This window comes from Perissodus microlepis, chromosome 17 (genome assembly GCF_051167445.1).
Source record: "Perissodus microlepis isolate ML-2025 ecotype Zambia chromosome 17, ASM5116744v1, whole genome shotgun sequence".
In the NCBI taxonomy this organism is placed as follows: Eukaryota; Metazoa; Chordata; class Actinopteri; order Cichliformes; family Cichlidae; genus Perissodus; species Perissodus microlepis.
In genome coordinates, this window is record NC_140477.1 from 19,997,283 (window position 1) to 20,020,480 (window position 23,198).

The window sequence follows — 23,198 nt, forward strand, 5'->3', positions numbered from 1 at the left end:
TCAGTTTGAACTCATCTCTACATGCCTAAATGAGACAATTAAGCTTTTTTAGGTTCACCTAATAAAGTGGCTGGGAAATATATATTGTTTTTTTGTTTTGTTTTTTTAATTGGATCACTTTTTATTTAAATCTTACCCAGTGACCCAATGAGTAAAAAAGGAAAAATGCTCTAATCTGATCTAGAGGAAAAATTACCCACCATGCAGGTTATTTTTCCTCTGTGCAGGACTTTCACAAAGTATGATGACATCGCAGGAGAGCTAACACCCACACGCTCCTTCAGCTTTACATTGTTTGCTCTGTGCTGTACATTGTTATGAGGGGAATTCAGTAGCTGCTATTCGCTTGTTTGATGTTTTGGTACATCCATTGTGTTTGTACAAAGCAAGCTGCTCGGTATTGTATCCTCTCTGACTGAAGGAAGTGATTTAAATATTTGCTTTTCCTCCCAGGGTGACATCACCTCAATGCTTACAGAGGAACAGACCATTAAAGAAGAAACACTAGGTGTGGAAAAAAAAAAGGTTTTCAGGAATTTTTCTGTTCTTTCCTGGTTTAATGAAAGTGACTAATATAAAATCAGACATGTGACCTGTAGGAAACAAAGCGACATGACTGATTCATAGGAACCTTTTTCATGCCAACCTCAAAAGAAACTTCATGTTTTTAGCTTTATTATTAGTAACAAAACATGAAACAAAAAAATAAAATTCTCTGTGTTATTGTAGGTTTTTACCTTAAAATAAAAAGCACAACTTTTGTTTGTGATTTGGCGCTATGTAAATAAAATTGAACTCAATTATATTGAATGCTATGTACAGTTGTGTTCATAAGGAACTAAAATAAGCTGTCGCTGTGTGTCCCTTCAAAGTGTGTCACTGTCATGACTTTGGTGGAAACTTTTGTCCGACTGACCGGTCTGACCTCATTCCCTCAAAACCTGAGGAAGAATTCATGTCCAGCCTGTTTCACACCAACATGTCTACATTTTTTCAAAGATTTTAAAGTCCTGGAGTTTTAAGGAAAGTCGAGTAAAAGGAAACAAAATTGAGTCAGTGTATTATCATTTTCATTTGTATTTCTCTCAAAGGTCAAAGGATTACAGTAAAATCAGTAAAACACACGATTATCTCTCTATTTAAATTAATCTATAAAAACCTCATACATTAAAAAACACGCTGGGTCATCTCTTCCCCCAGAAGTCCTCCCGTCTCTTCTGAGCGCGCTCCAGAACGGCAGATGCCATGGAGCAGGAGGCTCCAGAGCGCCATGACAGCACAGAGACCCTGTCGTCTGGGTAACAGATGCAAAAAGAAAAAAAAAGTCAAATAATTGTCATTTTAATTAGAAGGAGTTTATCTTAAAAGACATTTGGTTCACCTTCGTCTGAGCCACAGCCTCCGCCCGGACACGGACGCTCCCTGAACCTCAACCCCAGCTCACCTAAGGACATGCACAACAACCAGATTCATTGATCAGTCGCTGGCAAAGACGCGCAGACATACACACACACACACACACACACATATACACACACGCACAGATTGCCTCCTGTGGTACACTATCTTTCCCTGTGTTCAGGTCTCAATATGAAATCCGAGCTGTTGAGAAAAATGAAATCTGAAAAGAAAATGAGAAGGAAGTGAGGAGCGGAGGGGAAGGCCAGGCCATCCGTCTGTCTGCAGCAGGAGGAGCTGCTTGTATAATCAGGACTGAGGAGTAATTCATAGAAGTGCTCCAGTGTTACACCTGCAGCTGTGCAGAGGAGTATGTCTCTGCCACGCTCTCCACATTAAATGTAACACTTTTCATGTTTACTCAAAAACTGCCAAAGCATGTAGTTCCTCCAACTCCTCTTGAGGCTCCAGCAGTCAGTCAGTCAACACAGGCTCACATGATAAAAATCTGTTTACAGCAGAAATAAACATGTTCACAGCCTGATACAAACACTGTTTTATCTCTGTAACTATTGTCTTCTTTCATAACAAATCTACAGGAGCTGAACCTTTATTTAGCTTACCCCGGTTGAATTGAAGGCCTACAGTCTGTATTATTATATTTTTTTAATTATATTATTATTATTAGTATTATTATTATTATATTGGCCTCTTTGACTGGCATGTATTTTATTGATTGAAAGGTGCTAGCTGTCTGCTAGACTTCACCTCATCTAACTGGAGTCACTGAGCTCTACCTCTAGACCATGTTTGTGCTGTTGGAGCATTTTGTATTATTTTTAATACAATTATCTGACCAATAATATGACTGCTGTATTGTAACTGTGCCAAAAGATCGTCCAAGAACTCTGAGCTCCAGTTTTGATGAGTAAGTCTATGCTAACTAGCCAGCATTAACTAATAGCTTAGCACTCCAACCTGTTGCTCAAACACAGTCACTTGCAGCTACAGAGAACAACAACGTGGTAGCCAGAATGCTACATTTAAATCTCCAAAGTGGAGACTCCATCTTTAATTTACAGTCTCTAATGATTAACCATATGTGTAATTTCATGAAGGAAGACCTGTAATCCCTCACCTCCCTGCTCACTTGGCTATTCAGCTGCTAGTCTATTCTTCTTTTTCCCATACTGCCAAACTTAATGGTGACATCATTGGTCTAGTCCAGGGGTCGGCAACCCTAGGCATGCGTGCCACAGTTGGCACGCGAAGGGTTAACTGATGGCACGACCATAGCTGGACTGGCCATCGGGCATACCGGGCATTTGCTCGGTGGGACGATGATTTTTTTTTTGTAACGGTTTAAACAATGAAAGGTGGTGGATTGGCCAGATGCTGGCCGGTGTGTAAAAATAACTCAGTTGTTTGGTGGTGGCTATGGCGGAGCTTCCACAGATTCAGTAAAATTAGCAAGTGGTGGAGGCCAGCAGGTGGATGAGGGAGAGGGGAGGCAGGAGGAGCAGAGACCCGAGGCGGCCACCGGTCCGAGTGTCAGGTGAACTGAACTTCAGGTAAGAAGTTATGACCTGCAGTCTATCTGGGTCAGATATAAACCAAGTTTAAGTGGAGTTTATTTTCGTTGTGCTGACTTTTCACAGTCAGTTACAATAACTTGTACTGCGTACTAGCTAGCATGACGGAGTTTCTATACAGCTAGGTGGGTGCTATGATGTTACTGATGTTGAACTTTATCTTATTCATAAGGTTAGTTAGTAGAGTTGCCAACCGTCCTGTAAAAAGACAGCTGGTAACTGTGCAGGGGCGGGTCTAGCAAAGTTTTGCCAGGGGGGCCAGGTAGGGCATTAACAGGGAGAGGGGGGCACAAAGAAATACTTTCTTATTCTCATTTAAAATGTCTGGCTGTTATTAAATAATTATCTGAAGCTTACAACCAAAGTTTTGATCTGACATAAAATGTATAGAAATTATACATATACCAACAAGACTGTACATCACTGTCACAACAGCGTTTGTTTTCATTCAAAGGCTTTATGGCTGTAATACCTGGTGGGCCAGTTTCTAGTCAAACTGCCCAGGCCGATTTTTTGTCCCAGTCCAGCCCTGGGCACGACACGCAGTGAATTAATCTGAGAAGGTGCATCAAAAAATAAATAGCTGCGCCAGTGGTGCACATCGCAAATCAGCTCGCATAGACACATTAGTTGTGACTCTTCTTAATGACAGTATCTTAGCTAACAACCCAAACTACCAGATTGAAGTTGTAATTGGCTAAAAATAACTTAGCCTACTGGTGAGAGGGACGTTGTTAGCTTTCCACATTCCGACACTTCAAAAGCTTCAGGAGCTTTCCACTCAGCGCAGCATCAGCACCACGGAAATACACGGATACATCCGTAGACTCGAGACACAATGCATTTTTGGGACTTTCAGTTGTATGGACCAATGTTTTATTTTCTGAACAAACCAGAAATCTTTAATGAGCAGCTGGATTTGTCTCGCATTAACTGGCTGAGTTAATGCCAGTTAATGCAACATCAAAGCAGCTGGAATCCACAGCTGTGCGTGTTCATGGAACTTGCATTTTCACCTGCTGGACATCACTACCTGACAAGTTTAACTGTCTTCAGAACATTGCAGAGGCCTTATTGACAGTATTTGGCTCTAATATCTGTGTGAGCAGATTTTCTCTCACATGAGTGTCCTCAGGTAGCCGTCTGAATGCTGGACACTCGGAGACCTGTGTCTCTGAGTGGGAGACCAGAGATCACATTAACATGTGTATCTCTGTATTAACAGACATGCCATATTGGCTTAGTTTATTTTTCTTATCATTGTTGTGAGGAGACCATAAATAGCATTTGCATTTTCTGTTGTACAGTTCATTTGCAGTTATGGATAAAAAGTGTCTTTTTTTGTTTCAAAATAGCTGATAACTATTCGCTGATAGCTGCCAACATCTGCAAACAAATATAATTCTATAAAGTGGTTCTATATATTGTGTAACTGTTCATATAGAGCGTTATTAAATTTATTGCTAATGCAATCATATGGCACACTGACTTCTGAGGAAATTTTAAATGGCACTCGCCATCAGAAAGGTTGCCTACCCCTGGTCTGGTCTAATCAGTGTCTCCCTCACATTCTGTGAGCCAATGAGCCGTCATGCTTTCAATCTCAGCACTCTTCTATCAGTCTGCCTGTCAAACTCAAAGACTGATTCATGAGACCTACCTCCCCATCTCTTCTTCACCCTGGTCTAACCACCGGAGAGTTTATTACTAAATTCTGTTGTGCAATAAATCAAGTTGAACTCTTCCAAATGATCACTCCTCACTGAACTATGAATAGTTTATGAATCATATGTATGAAGGTCTGAGGTCTCATCCACTTGCTGAGGGGATAAGAACATGCCAAGAGGTCTGAAGAAGACGATGATCTCTAATCCTAACACGGTTTTTGAGGCCACTTCCAATCCTTTAACACAACTTGATCCTGATAGGCTGCAGGAATACTAATAGACTGAGTGACCAATCAAAACTTAGAGGCAGTTTATATAAAATGACACCTGCTTATTTCGAGCCATCCTGCCTGCTGATGAGCTTGTACTTTAAATCTGTTCTAACTGCTCAGTAACAGAACTGGTGGCTTTCTCCAGGTCTTTCCACACCACTGCACAGCCCAATCAAGTGCCTTAACTCCAGTTCTGATGCTCACCGTTGTGCTGAAAGTCCGGGTGTCTCAGGGTGCCCTGGAAACCATGCAGCGGGGCCGGGACAAGAGGCGGTGGCGCTGCAGCAGGTGAAAGTGTTTGCTTCATCCTGGTTGGTTTAAACGGAGGGCTGGAGGCTGATTTGTGGTCATGGGCTGGGCTATAGGAGACAGCGATATTGTCTGACCACGCTTCCTTACGTTTGGCTGGTGTTTCTGACCCTGCTGCCATGGAAACAGCCGACCCACATCTCTGAACACAGAAAGAATCACATCAGTGTCATAAGCCGATATCATTTAAGTTCAGATGATCTATACTTTCATCACTACCTGATGTTTGAGTGGAGAAGAGCCATCAGTGCTCCTCAGTTTCCCAACCAATATAGCGCCTCCTGCAGGACAATCACAGGCATTAATGTATTTATGTGCTGGCAGTAACATCTGCTCATTTACACCAATTTATTTTTGACTCTACCAGCGTGGCTTTGCATGATTCACAGATCACAATAATCCTTCTTTATCTGACACAGGGCCTTAGTGCAGCCCCTCAGTTCATTCTCTGTCTGACAAATTCTGTTTTAGCTCCTCTCCCTTTAACACATTCTTCTGATTGGTAAGCCCTTCATATATAGGCTCTTTGACATCACACAGCCCTAAAAGCAAAAAAGAAACTGTGATAAACTGAGCTTCTGGCTCACACTGACTACTTGACTTCATTACCTGAAACATTGGTCATGTTTAATAATAAAATCCATCAGTAGAACAAAAGATAAATGTCAAAGTAAGTAATGGGAATATGCATAAGTCTTTGGGATAAATGAATGAGAATTACAGCTGACAGATATCCGAGTTTTTTTTACGTGTTGGTCTTTCCTCATGGATTCCGATGAACTTCAATCCATTCAGAATGTGTAATTTCAGTTTAGTTAATATTCTTCTCCCAGGTCTTGGCAATCGGGAGACAAAACATGACCATTCTGCTTTTCTACAAATGGTAGGGTTGGTGTTGGATTCCTGACGACTTGGACCTCAAACACTTAAAAAGCAAATAAAAAGCTCAGATGGGAGCCAGTGGGTTTAAGATCTGGTAAAAAACCTTTTAAACCTGCATGCAGTTGATGCCAGATTAAATGTGATTAGGTCACAGAACTCGAACTCGACTCGAACCAGCTTATTGTTACAGGTTACACTGCATCTATTTACTTATTAAATATGAAATTTATCTATCTAATGTGAAGGAAAGATGTCTGCATACCAGCAGCAGGGGTGGTCAGGTCATGATGAGTCCTCTGAACCGGCTTCATTTTTATCTTGGGAGTTGGCAGCCTTCCCTCCTCTCTACGCACGCACGCACGCACGCACGCACGCACACACACACACACACACACACAGTTCCTGAGAATGAGCGAGGCTGCTTTGATCTGAGTGTCAAACTTTTGAGTCACTGTTTTCTTCAGCAGAAATGGAGCTGAATCGAGGCCCTTCTGTCTCCTCTCAGACGTCACGTCGGTTTCATGTGAGCTAACCAGCTAATGCTAGCAGACGACTGAACCTTTAAACCAGCTGCAGCAGACCTCATCTAACCTGTGGGTCTGTCCTGGTCTTTATGATTGATGATGTCATTCCTTGGTGCTGCATTTGATTGGTTGTAGTGTGTTCTCATCTACAGAGAGGTGACAGATTGAAGGCAAAAAAACCAGACGAGTATCCAGGATCTCTGACAGTTTATCCTGGTTTTTCCTTTCATTTGTCACCAGCCTCATCAGGCTTATTTCCTTTATTTTTTTGGATAACTCAAACTTCAATCTGACCTTTTAAAATAATTTCTTCTTCTATTTTTTTCTCAATAAACTCCTGAGATTATCTGTCAAATCCAGTAGAGACAGTCCCTCCATTACTCCGCTATCCTTTCACAGAGAACAGTGAGAGAAAAGAGAGATTGTAAAGAGGAAACTCACTCATCTGTAGTTTCTTCTTCTTCCTGTTTTTCCTCTTCTTCTTCATCTTCTTTTTCTTCTTCCCCCCAGGCTGTACGGCGTTCAGCAGGAGGTCCCGGTACGGCTTGTTTTTTTATTCGTGTGTCCTTGCTCATTTGCTGTGTTTCTGAGCCTGCTGTGGAGGATCTCTTACTGGAGTGACTGAACAGACGACAGAAATCAGCACAGAGCAGCGTTCAGTTCTTTCTTTTACTTCTAACCAGTTGCATCTCTCACCTGGCCAGGTCCAGAGGCTCCACACAGGAAGTGCTGTAGCTGTTGCGGTCAGGTGAGGAGTCGGGGGGAAAGCGAGGGGAGGCGGGGTCATTAGCTGAGACCGTGGTGTCCGTCGGCTCCCACAGAGCATTGTGTTCGGATACCAGCTGGCTCAGATGGTCTCTGGAAAAGTTGGTCCCCCAGGCGCGATGACGATACAACAACGCCTTCTGCCTCAACTCCTTCAACTGGAAACAAATAAATGGATCATCCCACCTTCTAAGGAGGAAGTCTTTATTTCCGGACATTTTTTGCTGGCTGTAATAAGCAGCTCATGGAGGTTAAGACTGTAACTGAATTCCCGTAAGAACTTAGTTGGATAGCTGTTTTAAAGCATTATCTAAATGAACTTCAGATAACTGGCCACAGACGCCAGTTGGTCAGAAACTGTATGAGTATCAGAACTGTAAACACTGTGTGCGCGGTGAGTCTGACACCAGCTTTATGAAGTTTGCGGATGACAATACAGTCATTGTGCAGAGATGAGGCAAGACTGGAGGCCAGGTGGAAAATAACCTTTCCCTAAGTGCAGATAAGATCAAGGCATGTACATGTGTGATCTCACCTGGTCTTGCAGCATCCAGCAGCTTCTAAAGAAATCACAGCACAGACTTAACTTTGCTGAAGAAATTTGGAATATCGGCCAAAGTCCTTAGCAACGTTTACAGATGTGCAGTCGCTACCTCAGTCACAGTGCAGCTTCAGAACAGGAAGACTTATCTCCTGCAGCTCAGTACATCTCAGGAGCAGCCTTGACGTCACTACAGGACATTTACACCTACAGGATTGTAGGGAGTGTCCATAACATCGCCTACCCAAACTTCTGCCCTTCAGTACATGCTACAGTGGTCTGAAATCAAGGGCGGACTCCTGAATAAGACAATCAGTACTGCCCCTCTCCTACCCTATCACTGCTGTAACTATTATTATCTGCTATTGCACTTTCTCATTTGTACCGTGTAAACTGCTGTGTTTATTTCCTCTGTGCTTATGACAATAAAACCTCTACTTCAATCTAGAAGTTTTCAGTAGAAAAATTTACATTATCTAATACTGAAAGCAGAAGATCAGGTGAGGAGCGAGACCAGGAAAATGGTTGTGATTGTTTCACTGGGATTCATCCTCCAGGTTGAGGCTGTCAGTGTGGAACTCTTCTGTAACGTCCTGAGAGGTCAGACACTCAGAGGAAACGACCAAACTGTGGTGCACTTTTCTTCCCATGACTTCATCCACTTTCAAAAATCAAAATAAAGATGATATAATCCAGACATGAATGGTAAATGGGCTGGTACTTACATAGTCCACCAGTGTGTGAATGTGAGAGTGAATGAATAGTGGAATTGTAAAGCGCTTTGAGGGTCTCGAAAAGCGCTATATAAATGCAATCCATCATTAATATTATTATTATAGTGCCTTTCAACTCAATGCTCCATACTCAAAGCACTTTCTACCACAGATTATTTTGAGAACCTAACTCCTGCGATAAACGAGGGACCACTGTATTAATATAGAGATCCTCCAGCTTTAAACTGTATTACCCTTCCAGGACCTGAAGCTCAGGAAAGCACTCTACCAACAGCCAAATCCATCTGTTCTCTGATTGGATTGTTAAATTTGTGATTGACATGACATTGACCAATCAGCTGTAAGGAAGAAAAAGTGGGTCAAAATTTGTACTTGCAAGTTGAAAGTCACACACAGCCAGGGAACCTGAGCGCAGAGTTTTACACATAGTATTTTGCTTTGTATCTGTAAGCAGACCTTAACAAAAAAAATTGGAACTTGTGTAAATATTTTTTACAAACAAGTACAAGTACAAAGCCCATATTTCTATGCCTCTGAAAAGTATATAACACCAGAGTGGAGTGGTTTCAACTTAACTTCCACACACATAGGTCACCGCCAACCTATCTAGGGTTAGGGTTCACTTCCAGCCATTTCTGCAAGGCTTTGAACACGCATATGGAAAAGCTTTAAGCAGAAAACGTTAAAGTTGAAATAAATGTTAATATCTAGTTTTTAAAAATGTGCTAATTTAGCATGCAGCTAAAACAAAACTTAAATGTAACACTTGACAGGTTCCTGGTGACCTCGAGGATTTTAACTGGGTAAGAGAGGAAAACGTAATTAAGACCATGGTCTTCTCTCTCAAAAGACAGACGTAAACTTCAAATTTTAGGGATAAAACAGTCCAATAATATATAAAGTAATTTTCACAATGACAAAAATGTCAAACCTTTACTGGTAACAGCTTCTAAAGTATCATAGATTTTCTCTGTTTTACCATCATGAGTTGAATATTTCAGGTTACTGATCTGACTTTTTTATGGGCCAATTAAGATTAATTTGATGAACTTTTAACATTGCTGCCATTGCACATTGTCTTCTTTACTCTGAAGTTTGCATAGGAATGCTATGAAACCCCCTTATGGTCACAGAGGGGGAATTCTTTTTTCTGGATAATTTCTCTGTTTACTTGAAGTAAAGTTTCCATTGTCTGTGACCACATAAAAAGGCTGAGATACAGCATTGTGTGTTTAGCAGAAAACTGCAGCTGTTTGTGACCACAGCGCGTAGTTACTGTCTCAGCTGTGACTGTCAGGTAGTCAGGTAGTCTTCACTGACTGTGACGATGTTTGGTGTTAATATCCTAACTGGAACACATCAGTTAAAGTCTTAGTGGAAGCTTCTGTATCCCTGAACTCCTGTGGTGTAGTGCTGACACACCACAGCTATCATACAAGAACCACAGCTTTAAACAGCACGGACAGATACTTCCGTGACAGCATACAATCGACCACAAATGATCTTTAAGCTTGAGCAGTAACCGTAAGCAGCCAAAGCCTCGGCAGCTTTATCCTGCCTTCTAAAAAAGGTAATAAGCAAGAAATGCATCATGTCACATCATCAGTCCTTTCTATAGCATCTGCACAGTGGGATAAAGGCAGGGATAAAGCAAAAGGTTTTGAAGACGGATGCAAAAATTATGTCAAAAATATTCCCTGTTAGGAAAGAACTTTCTAATTGTCACTCTAAAGGAGCTCCAACAAAAGCAGCAGCTACAACAATATTTCTTAATACACTTTATACATTTACATTAAGACTGGCTGAAGATAGTTTCAGTCCAGCAGTTACTCACCAGACTGCCTTTAGAGCGTCAGGGTTGCCTGAGGCGGCCTCCTAATGATTTAGCACCTCCTGACTTTTCTTGTTGATGTCAAATACACTGTTATCAAGGTGTTTCTACACAGGACGAGGTTAAAGCAACAAGACTGACCAGGAACCACTGGATCCCAAACAAATTCAACAACGTATAGAAATAACCATTAGTGACTTTGGTACCTCTCAAAGAGTCTTGAACTATTATACCTAAAGCTTGACAGTGTTATATTCTGAAGAGTTTTTTTCATGTAAAGGATCCTAAGACCATCCCCCTCTGCTGTCTTTGACTACCAACAACATTAGACCCTCAAAAAATTCTACAGTTTGCAATCTGAGTACAAAGAGGAGCTCAAACTACATAGGGTCATGCCATGCCTGAGTCCCTTTCATTCACTGCTAAACTTTACAGAGGCACATGTTCAGTGTGGTGTCCTCTTTTGTTGGCTCATACTGCATCCACTGATCCTGAGACCCTCCACATCTTTTGAGCCTTTTTAGAGACATGAAATCTGATAAATCTGCACTTCAGCTTCAGCTGATTGTTTCATATGTGCTCTGAGTGGTATAATAAAAACTCAGAAAACTCTGTCACCAGTCCAAACATTTCCAGATCTGTATGTGCTCAATGAACCCTTCTGTCCTAAAAGTTACACAAAGATGACAAATTTAAATACTTGCACGTTGACTATATTATGCAGCCTGACAGATTCGACAGTGAATGCTGCAGTCCAATCATGCCCAAGTTACTTGGAACGCAGCAACATGATGAGGCAACAAGAGCATAATCGGAATAGAGTGGATCAAAAGACAACACAAATTCGTAGAAAGTGTGTTGGTTGGTGCACGTGATTGGCACATTAGCAAATTAATGAGTGAGCAGGAGGGAAGTGCTGAACAACGAGTTTCCTGCAGATTTATGGGAAATGATTTAAAGGTTTGCGCAACCAAATGTGCATTTGCTCAAAAGTTCTTCTGCCTTTCTCAGATCACGCTGGGATCAAAAGTTAACAATGAAGCTGCTAATAAAGATGCTGATCTGCTCTGATTGTGTAATGTGTCACAGTAGATTCTTGTAAAAAGTCACCAAACCCTGACCCCAGCCCAACCCTGGATAACCCTGACCCTATTCTGAAACCTCAGAATGTTTCCAGTCTGAACCTAACCGAGCAACCCAGCAGCAGTAAGCCTGACGCTGCACCGCTCTCTGACAACTGTCGCCCTGATGAATTCACAGCTTGTGACGCCAGCCGACAACTTCCCTGCACACACTGGAAGTTTTCGAAAGCCACCGCAGGCTTGGAATGCTTAACCAGATGGTTACACCTCCCACAGATTCACTGATCTTATTTTCACTGAGCAGCTGTTTCTGTGTGAAAGCACAGGTAGCTTTAATCATCTACTGACTTTATGAGACAAAACCCTCAAAAATATACTCCTGAATGCTACTTCACAAAGTTTCCTGTGAAGAGTGGAGGTCTGGTTTTAGGAGGGCGGAAATTCACAATCAAACCACATTAAAAGACTTTTGTAAATGCTTGCTGTTTACAGCCAGTTATGCAATACATACGTTAAAGAAAGGGACAGAAATATGTGCCCGACGCTGTAAGATCTGTGTACATTTTGACCTTGAAGCACCTTTGTAGTCGTGCGTGGGTTATTTCCATTTATAAATGGAACTGGTCTGACCCACTTTAGATCAAACTAGGCTGCATGCTGCCCACGAGCAAAGATCAGTCTGATGCCCCTGGAATCAAATATAAAGTCAATTTTGGTTTGTTTTGGTCTTTTTAAGTGTCAGACAAACTTCTGACTGACAACTAGTTAGCCAGCAAGTGTGCAGAAAAGATGGTGATGGTGAAAACGCTTTATCACTAGACTCCACACCCATCGTTCAAACAGTTAGGCCTTTGTGCAGAGTGTTTTTGTAGATACTTGCCTGCAGAAAGGCCTTTCCTCCTGAAACCCACTTGCGCTGTGTAAGCTGAATGCTGATTGGTTGAGGAGTAGGAAAAGCCAAAATAGCTACCGCAAGGTTGAAGAGGAACAGGAGAAGCTCGAATGAAACGTCAAAGATTTAAAAAGACGGCATGAGACGCAGAGACAGCGGTTGCAGTGGACACGTTGCTGATGGACCAACAACACCCAAAGCTGGAGCGGCCCAAAAGCCAGCTGCACCACAGACTCTGGGCACTGCCTCCATCAGGCAGCAGATGCTCTCTGTGGGGGAAGCAGGAGCTCACTATAAGAGCAGCAAAGCAGCAGCATGGATGGAGCTGCAGGAACAGCTTCAGGAAAGTTTAAAGTGTTTCATGTTGCTGTGACAACGCTTTCCATCCATCTGGTAGGAGCATACCTGTGTGTGTGTGTGTGTGTGTGTGTGTGTGTGTGTGTGTGTGTGTGTGTGTGTGTGTGTGTGTGTATGACTAAGTCTGACATGTTTCCCTGAAATGAAGCTCTGTGGTTTTACTGCTGACACTAGCACTCTGGTTTTCTATCAGCAACATACAAACACACACACACACACACAGAAACACAAAACAGGAAAACACACACTCTGTTCAGGCAGCATTGAGGGTGATCAGTGATCAATGCTGATGACTGGGGCTTACAGTTAAACATGGTTAAATACTGTTTGAAACACTGAATGTTGAACACGTTATTTTAAATCCTCTGGTGTGTTTGTCCGCTGCTGGATGGTGGAAAATGTCAAATTCAGAGTGAGGGGAAGCTGTGTAACAGTGCAGAGCAAGCACCCGATCTGACCCTGACTCAGGAAGTCAGTTAACAGGTTCTGTGAAAGATAACAAGACAGAGGTGAATGGGAACGGTTTCAGGCATCTCCAGACACTTTCAGGCCTGTCACATGAGCTCTCCTCAGTGCAGAGAACAAGGCACCGTTGGAGGTCCGACAAGCTTTGGTGTTCTCTGTGAAGGAAGGTTGAGCTGCACTGTGAGCAGAGGGCCCACTGGTAGAGGATGGGCACTGTGATTGGGTCATTTTGTAGGATTTATTTCTGTAAATTTGTGGTTTTGTCAGTTTTGGTCCTCCATATAAACCAGGTAAGAAACAAACTTTGAACCTCTCTCTTCTGTGCTCTGCTATGACCTCTGGTCAGTGTCTGATACCGTCTCCACCTGCATAACTACACATAAATGAATATGTGTGAAACAGGCTGAGCACTGTGAACAGCTTCGCCGGATCCTGACCTGTTGGGCAGCGCTGTCCATCGCTCCACCTCCCTCTGGGATCCTGCAGAGGGGAGAACGAAAGCTCGACTCATACTCTGTTAACATCCTGCCAGACACACACAAACGATTTAATGAATGAGTTCATGAGCACAAAAAACACAGCAACACACACACACACACACACACCTGTATCCTCTCCGCACTTGGCGCGGAGGGGGCATATCTCTCTGAAGAGCGTCCCGCTGGACGCGGGGCTTCTTCTGTGACTCCTCCTTCCTCCTCCTGGTGGTCTGCAGGTTGAAACAGAACAGATGTGTGTGTGCAGCTCATCAGCAGCTGTGGCTGTTTGCTTAAAGAGGTGTTACACTTAAACCTACACCATCATTGATTAATGGCTTTAAAGATGAGTAATGGTATGAATGCCTCTGGGAACAAAAGCTTTAAAAAATATGAAAATAGAGTACACAGTCAAAATGCTCTGCTTGGTCCCTTCCTCGACTCAACCTCTGCTTTCTGCTTATTTACAGTGACTTTCTTAGTCTGACATACATCCATTACAAAGTGCCATTATACTCAAATCTTTAAAAAAAAAAATCACATTTACAGGTCTTTGTGCTTGAGTCACACGCAGAAATCATGGAATTTCACAGAGCCGACTTCACTGAATGCATTCAGGGTTGTTTTAACTGACCTGGAGTCTGCTCTGCATGACCATTCCTGCTCATTTATGGCCCGAGACTTCCTGGAAACTGACACTCACAGGTCTCATTTCTCCCGCTTCTGTTCTGAAAGCAGAGCTTTTAACTGTGACACACTGGTAATGGAGTCTTATCTGCCTATCTGACACTCTTCTTCACCTCGCCAGCAACTCTGTCTGTCATACTCCTCACTTCCTCCTCATCTCTTCTCTCTCTCCTAGTCTCCTGCACAAAACCAATAAAATCTAACCCAGTCAGCCCTGGAGGCTGATGCTTGGCGGGACACAAAGAAGAATCGTCTCGCCTGCAGAACAGCAAATGAATGTGGGGCAAAGTCTTCCTACTGCAGAATTACATATAAACTCAAAGATATAAGACAGAAAAAAAAAGACATGAACTGGTTTGGTTTCCAAAAACACTCGGGGGTCCAAACCCACCATTAACCAAAGTATAAAGTGCAGAAATCAGCATCAGGATGCCTCGAGTTGAGCCTCTACCTTTCACACTGCCTGTGCCAAGCGGAGGTTTAGGTTGTTGACCTTCAGGCAGAGGACCATCAGGTTGGTGTGTGACCTTCAAAATGCTATGTGACTTTTCAGGGCAGAGGTCACTACACTAAGTAGGTCTTCACATCTGCACACATCTGTACCTTGTATGTTTGGAAGAGCGGGACTCTCTGACCCTCCAGGTGTTTCCGAAGCCGGGGGCCAGCAGGTGGCGCCAGACCCTGGAAGCTGCATTGATACTCTGTTTTCATGGAGACAGGGTTTATCTTGAAGGGCGGGACAGACCGGCTGCTAGAGTGCAGCACCTGGAGAGCAGAAGTGATAATCAATCAATGAAAAGATCAACTGGATCCACAGCATCCACAGGTGTGATCATCTAGTTTCCACCTTTCACTCTGCGCCCCTGTATCTGTGTTTAAAGCTCAGTGCTGACCCCTGCTGTGCACAGCAGTACACAGCGTGCTATCAAACCACCCAGAAACTCTGAGTAAGCAGTGGCATATTCATCAAAGGGTAAAATCTGTGACAACCACATATGATTACCACAGTAAAAAACTATACAAAACACTTGATTTACACAGTATCAGCACTTTGTGGCATTCATGTGCGACTGATCTGATCATAAAATGTTACAGAAATTAACGTTTCTGACTTAATTTCATTTCAGTTCCAGTTGTGAAATAAAAAACTTTACGAATACAAATTCATTTCATTTCTTTGATGTGAATATTTTACTTTTATGAATGCTTCCATTTATTTACAGTCCCATTCATCCATTTATTTAGATACTGTTTCAAATGACTCACTAAAACTGTACGTTTATCATTAAATGCACCACAATGAAACAAGCATAATTCCTAATATTATCTATTAACTTTTTTACTCTTTTTCTTTAATTTTTCTATTTATTTTATTTCTGTGTTTTATTTACAGTTGTACACAGATGATAAACTTTTGCAACTTTTAAAAATAAGATGCTTTCATAAATTTAACGACTAATAAAAACAAGACAAAAAATGCAGCATGTTAGAAACTCTACAAAATGACTCTGATTGGCTGAGACTTTTATGAAACTCACTGTCTTTGAAATTATGATCTCGAACTAATTTACCGGAAATATATTTACAGTTTTTATTTTTCTTGCACTCGGCAGTTTTTATTGATCGGAGTGTGCTGGACACAAGGCTCCTCAGGGTAACGTCCAGGTCACACCTGAGGAGCACCGCATGTTTGGTTTATGAGCCGTCGGTGGGCCTGCTCTGCAGCAGCACACCTGGATCTGTGGGAGCTCAAACATAGGTGTGCATCTGGTCTCACCTGCTCTGCAGTCAGTATGGGCGAAGCAGCAGCAGCTGTTGGCTTCTCCCATCCAAATTGTCTGTGATACTCTGAGTGCTTCCCTCCTGACCTTTGACCTCCTGATCTCAGCCCCGCCTTTTGTCTCAGCGCATAATCGATCTACAGGACAAGTACATGACATGCTGTTGGATAGTCTTCAAAGAAACAATCAGGATTTGTCAGTTTTTGCGGACTTCACCTCAGACCCTGATGGCGCTGGCTGCCCGTTAGCTGCTGCTGTCACAGACTGGCTGGGCTGTGGTTGGCTGTCAGGCTGCAGGGGACGGAGCTTCACTGAGGAGAAAAAGAACATGAAACTGCGTGTTGAACATTCAGAACATTAAAGGTCTGTCGGTCATCTGGAGCTGGTTTAGTTTCTCTTTGCTTTATGATATTTGAATCAGTCATCACGTAGCTGCTGCTCCATGTATTTACTCACCAGGTTTTCCATCAGCTGCCGGTTCCTCAGCAGGTCGTGGTCCGGCTGGAGTTTTCGGCTCTGTGGGGGATCCGGGATTTGCTGTTGGTGGATTGGGCTCTGGGGAGGGCATCCTCCTGTGGGCTGAGTGGCTCCTAAAACCTGGCAGTTTGAGAATCATCAAAATTTCCGGCTCGTTCTTTCACTGATAAGACAAACACGATCAAATGAAACATCCTGGAGATTCTGACCTTTTAGTTAAAGCTGTTTTAGCAAAATGAACTAAACTTCAGGCTTAATCTGTAGTCAGAGAACAGTGTGAACGACTTCTGCTTTCCTCCTGCTGTTCAAATTGGCCTCTTTGTGGAGGCTGTTGGAAAGAGCAATGAAGGTAAACAGGACTTTGTGACTGAATGCAGTCATCCTTGAACTCCAGTGTGACGCTCACATTAAAGACACTTGTGCCACAGCTGGATGTCAAAGCTGGATCTGCAACCTCTTCTACTTCATATACACCTTCATTATGCAGCAGCAGCATGGGGTTCCTACCAGCAGAGGGCGCTGCTCTGTGAGCCAGAGAGTGCTGCTGCTCATCACCTGGAGGATGGAGCAGAGAGGTGGAAGACTGAGCTGGGCCCAGAGGCCTCCTCAGGCGCTGAAGACCCGGCTCCCTGCTGACACCTGACAGACGAACATCTCATGTGTTCAACCACTTCATGTCAGAGCTCAGGTGCAGCTTGTGTTTGTTTTATTGTGGTGGTTTCGTGTTTCTTACCCATCTCATCAGAGCGAAGACCGGCCAACGGCATGCAGCGCTGAGGAGACGCATTTCTGGAGCGGGAAACACCAAAGCTCTTCTGATACTCAGTCTGACTCTACAACAAAGACACAGAGATGCAAAAGCTCACAGGATGGAAACAGGTACGAGGTATGATTGAAAAAACTGCAGGTAGATTTAAGGTCATTACATCCACCGGTTAGTTTCAAAATAAAACTCTGCAATTTATAAAAGTTCAGCGCCAGTTCTTCACGTCTTTATCTGAAAAATCATCTTTCAAAATAAAAGCAGTAATATGGTGCACTCTTAAGCGAAACAGCTTCAGGTCGACGTGTTTCGGTGTTGCAGTGAGGTGTATGTTGTGTTGAATGATTTGGATGATCTGACTTCATCGGATTAAATCCAGATTAATCCCTCCTCTGCTATCACGTGCAGAGTGAGGGTCAGGATAACTCACTGTGCAGCATCTGCTGCTAATGCTAACACCTGTTGCGTTGTTTACCTTGAATCGGACGGTCATGGCGCGCTTGCTGCTCTCCAGACACCGCGAGAAGTCACCCCTCTGTCATCACGCGACAGGTTAACTCGTTAACTAGTCGGTTAATGTGCTATAACTAGCTAACTAGCCTGACCAACACGCTGCTAACGACCGGCTCCGCTTCTCTCTTCGGACTAAATCACGGAAACAAGCTACCCCGGTTGCCATGGCAGCTCAGTGTCGTGCGCAGGCGCGTCCACAGCGGGGCGGCGTAGGACGGTGCGTCACTGGACCGACATATTGCTCCGGGGTAGCTTATGAAGGCAGAGGTCCAAACAGGGTAAAACCACCATTAAAGCACTTGGATGTGTTACAAATGCTACAGCGCTGTCTACGAAACCGGAAGTTTACTTAAATAAAAAATGTTTTAACTTATTATATAATTATGTATAATAATATATTGCCTAATATTTATTTTACAATCCTGCAGCTTGTAAACATCAAATTAAAATAACGTAATTATTTCAACACGTGTACTGACCTGTTGTCAAGTTGTGAGAGCTGCAGATCAATCACGTGGCTCAAAGTCGTCAAAACGGCTAAACAGAAAACTGGACAGCTGCAGCTCAGATGTGAAGGTCTAATAAATGGGTAACAGATTCAACAGACAAATATAATTCTCATGAATTTCCTGGTTACATTATTTTAATTATTCCGTTTACGTAAACCAAGATTTAAGTCAGTTTAGTCGGATTAAAATGACTATTATTTATTGTGATATTTTAACATATTCATAACAGTGAAATGTCCCACAGGAGGTACTCACCTGTGAAAAATCATACCATGGTGTTTAGTTTTCTCCTACTGGAAAAGTCGAAATGCAGCATAGACATCTGGTATTTTATATAGAAACAGAAACCGACACGTTAAATCCAGCTGAAGCAAGTGCTGAAGAGACAAAACCGGCAGTTCCTCCAACGTCCACCAGAGGCTCCCATTTAAAACCATCCACTTTACAGCCTGGTTAAAAAAAACATGCTGCCTCTATTAACATTTTTCCTTTTAACAACAGCTTTGCAGAGAATTATGTTTTACAATGATTTATGTTCACTTCAGGCTCCAAAAGTGAACAAGATGGTAATGTTTAGGCTTCATAATGCAGGAACAGTTGACAGCATTGACATCACTAATGATTCAGGTCATAATCTATTAAAGCATATATTATTTCATTTATTAATCTTCAAACAGAGATTCTGATCTCAGTACCACCAGATCTGATGGTTCTCCACGCTGAAGATGTTACGGATCAGTCGGTCTTCTGTTGGTGACGGTAATATGGGGTTTACACAAACCACTTGTTCACCACTTTGGTGGTGATGTGATAGAAGTATTAGATCTTATGAATTCTATGACACTAAGCTTCTAGTTCCCACAGCTGCCACCTTCCAATACCCATGTTTCACACTGATGCACACTCCCCAACTTCAGGCCATGACATATATGCTCTTGATGCAGATCCCCAACATCTGCCTCCACATCCGCACACAATGCGGCTCAGGTGGTAGAGCAGGTCATCTACCAGTTGGAAGATTGGCGGATGGTTCCTGATGCTGAACTCAAGAGTTTCCCCTGGTGCATCCTTCAGATTGTGAGTGTGTGACTGGTTGAATATGTCCAGTAGTTAGAAGTGCTCTCTGAGTATTTAATGTCCATCTTAGTGGCTTCTTGGTTGTCATATCTAGCAGCTTCATCTCATCCTGTTTGTACAAAGCGAGGTGTAGGCCAAAGTCCAGGTCGCTGAGGCCTTTCTAAACAGCTTCAGGGCGACAAAGAAGAGGAGCAGAGATAGGACACTGCCTTGTCTGTGATGCTGAAGAAGTCCCAGTGACCATTTCTTGGTTTTGCAGCTCAATCGTTGACACAGATCTTTGAAGATGGTAACTAGAGCTCGAGCGATTTGCGCCGTTTGATTTCTACGAGTGGCTGAAATTCAGAATGACTCCACATCACAGGTTGCTGTTACAAAATTGCACCACTTTTATTCATTTAAGGCTTTTTAGTTTTTAACTTTACATTTGGCTTCACTGCCCCCTCCCCTCCCCCTGCCTCCCGCTGCCACTGTGGGTTTCCGTACTGGGAAGAAACCAGTTCAGACCATTTCAGCACCAGTGTTTAATCTCCCAGCAGCTTACTGGGTGTTTTTTTTTTCCTTTATTTTTTCAAAGCTGATACATCACTGGTTGAACTGGTTTCTTTTACATTTCACTGGTCATCATGCCATACAGAGAAAAAGAAGCAGAATTATATCAGTACTGAGAAAAAAAAAGAAAAATAATTTCTTCGTATTGTGAACTGCTCATTCCAGTTTGCATTCGGCTGTGGCTGCCATGGTCACTTGGACCTCACATCAGATTGAGGACTGGAAAGCAGAGTGAAGTATGTAAATGTGCCTCACATGGTCTGTGACACACTGTAATGCAGCTGTAAGAGTGAACTTTAATGCTTAAACACATGAAATGTAGTCAGATTTTGCTTTTAGTCACATTTACATGTTCATATCTGCTTACAGCTGCCGTACAGCATTACCACTTCTATTAAATGTTTACATGCTGCTCTTAAATGCCAAATACGGGCACTTAAAGTGAAGTGTTACCATCTGCACCTATTTACTGTAGCTGTCAAGACCTCAGTGCACTTTAAATGAAGTATGTAAAGACTTTAACACACGTCTGTTTCTGTCCAAACACTCAGTCCTGGCTTCGCGTCTTCAAAGCAACAATTGCAGCTACTTTTCAGTCTGCAGCATCGTTGCAGATGTGTGAAAATAAGGCCTAGCTCCCTTTCTCGTGTTTTCACACAGCTGCTTCTGTTGATTCTCACACGATTAAGAGATCTAAAGAACTTTTTTCCAAAACATCAGACTTGTTTCTTCTTCTTCTTAAACCACACTGACGCCTTCAGAAGTCACAGGAAATGACGAATGGCACCACAGCCTCTTGGCGAAGGCCCGAAAGGTCAGAGTGCAGCCACGGCTGGCCAGCGAAATGACTAAAAGTTGTTTCTGAGGATGAAACTCCCGCTTTAAAGCCAGAACCCTTAACAAACTCACTTTGAAGCAGTTCTAAACAGATAAAAGGACATTTCAAGCATTTATCACCTCATTTCCCCTCTTAATGAATTACTCATAACCATAATCAGCTATAATCACATAAATGAATACATAATATGAAGCGTCTCTATTGATACATGAAGAAATACTTTCCAACACTGAGAATACACTGCAATGCTCAATGTATATGTGAATAAACAGTTAAAATAAACATAATCACACCATTATTTGTAACTAAATATGCTTGCTAATCATCATTAATCATCAGTCATTAACTGCTAATACACCAGTTATGGATACTGTGTAGGAGAAGTGATAAAATATACTTAAAAATGGCCTCATATTGTTTTAAACTGTCATGAAAGTGGCTTATAAACATTATCAAGAGTACGATGGGGTGTATTTTTTATAATCCATGTTTGTTTTTGGCTATAAAAGGTGCTCTGCGCTGCCCCTTGTGGCGTACACAGAAACACCTATTATACCTGCAGCTTTCAGAAATAACAGCAGTAGGTGTTTTCTGCTTTACGACCAACAGAGGCAGTAATGAGCCCTTCCTCTGTTGATATTACAAGAATAAAGCTGGAATCATCATAACGTGCTTGCAGGAAACAGTTGGCGATCGGCCTGCTGCAGCCACAAACGGCCCTCCGGCCCGGAAGCTTCTGCTCGTGTCATGCAAACTGTTGCAGCAGCACCTCCTGGAGGTCAGACCCGGTACTGGCAGAAACATCAACATGCTACATGACTGAAGACACTGGAGGAGACCCAGAATACTGACAGCAGTACCCCGCTGATAGTACAACACTGTGCACAGCAGCACTCACAGAGGTCACGGGTCCAGCAAGCATTTCCCGTGAGCTGACCACGCCCACAAACACATATTCAAAGGATTTGTGTGGGTTTAACCCCCTCCGGCTGGACTGCAGCCATGCTACTATTAAACTGAAACACTGAGACTTTAAGTTTGTTCTTCAACTGATAAGAAAACACCACCATCGATGCTAACAATTTAACATTTAAGTATTACTCAGCACGGTGCACGCTAAAGTGTTAGCACGACGTACCAAGAATACAAGAAACTCCGCCTTCTCCTGGTTGTATTTGGGAATCCATCCATCAGAAGCTTAAAGGGGACCGATTATGCTGTGTTAGTTTTTTGTTTATTCTTGAAATCTTGACTCTCATAAGCTTTACTTTGTTTCTCATAATTTTGACCTTATTTCCAAAATCTTGACTTTTTTTTAATTAAAATCTTATTTCAGTTTTATTCTCAAACTCTTGACTTTATTGTTGAAATACCTACATCATTCTGCAACTTTATTCTGACAATACAAACACATTTTTTTCCTAATATGGTCCTGGTACTCCTTTCTAAACTTTAATGCCAGATATTTATTTTAAACATGGCCATAGTTTTAAATAATGGGATGAAAACGTGTGAAAGTTGTACTTGTACACACAAAGCTCAGGCTTCAGTTTGTTTTTGGTGCTGCCCCTCTGCAGGCTCCCATCAGTGGACCGATTAGAAGAAGGCGGGCTTTCAGGGATGGGGATGCCCTTAAAGCGACGGGTTGAAATGGCTCATTTTAAGCAGATTAGCCCAGAAGCTCCAAAAAGGGCCGGGAAAGGACAGTAAGGGCATTAATTTACTTTTAAATCAGGTAAAACTGCTCTAGTGGAAATAATATAGAGCTGAAAAAGAGCATGACAGGCCCCCTTTAATATCTTATCAGTTAAAGTGACTAAAGGACCAATAATTCAGTGTTTCAACCCCGCAGGTCAAAAAACGATCATTACAGAAAGTGGCCTGCTTCACTGTTGTTACGTAGCTCACATACACTCACAAACACACACACAAACACACACACAGAGTTAAGGTACTGGACCAGTGTGAGTCTGCTGTCAAAAAGGCAACATGTCCGCCCTGAGCAGCAGATCAGGAGTCAGCTCGCCATGCTGCTATGGCAACAAGCCACCTAACATCTTCCCGTTATATCTATATTCTTCCTGACTCCGCCCAGTTTGTTAACTTTAGGCTAATTTTAATTACGGCACTGCTATCAGCACAGTAAGCTAACCTCTTGACCTGCTGCTACACCCCCCAACCCTGCCTCACCCCCACCCCCACCCCTCCCGCCCC

The 23,198-nt window shown here is 42.7% G+C and overlaps 1 protein-coding gene across 4 annotated transcripts; it reads right to left on the bottom strand.

Annotated features, from left to right (window-relative positions):
• Positions 1–1,059: 1,059 nt before the first annotated feature.
• saxo6 (stabilizer of axonemal microtubules 6) lies at positions 1,060–23,172 on the bottom strand. Of its 4 annotated transcripts, XM_084909720.1 has the most exons (17): positions 18,773–23,172; positions 18,488–18,586; positions 17,466–17,565; positions 17,240–17,371; positions 16,712–16,852; positions 16,472–16,566; positions 16,252–16,392; positions 15,078–15,239; positions 13,917–14,020; positions 13,749–13,791; positions 7,341–7,567; positions 7,086–7,265; positions 6,383–6,465; positions 5,458–5,519; positions 5,134–5,380; positions 1,382–1,444; positions 1,060–1,294 (listed from the first exon to the last, which is right to left on the bottom strand). In XM_084909720.1, exons 3-17 carry the CDS (start codon positions 17,497–17,499, stop codon positions 1,185–1,187), a joined length of 1,824 nt encoding a protein of 607 aa, XP_084765846.1. In that variant the 5' UTR covers positions 17,500–17,565; positions 18,488–18,586; positions 18,773–23,172; the 3' UTR covers positions 1,060–1,184. The 4 variants fall into 4 exon arrangements, with proteins under 4 accessions (XP_084765846.1, XP_084765847.1, XP_084765845.1 ...); XM_084909721.1 differs by lacking the exon at positions 18,773–23,172 and having other exon boundaries at positions 18,488–18,722; XM_084909719.1 differs by lacking the exons at positions 18,488–18,586; positions 18,773–23,172 and adding an exon at positions 17,971–18,315.
• Between the last annotated feature and the right edge of the window lie 26 nt (positions 23,173–23,198).

Coding starts and splice junctions, on each gene's coding strand:
- saxo6 (XM_084909719.1), bottom strand. Junction 15,240..16,251: donor CCATACTGACTGCAGAGCAG/GTGAGACCAGAT, acceptor TCTGCTCTCCAG/GTGCTGCACTCTAGCAGCCG. Junction 14,021..15,077: donor CGCTCTTCCAAACATACAAG/GTACAGATGTGT, acceptor TTCAACCTGCAG/ACCACCAGGAGGAGGAAGGA.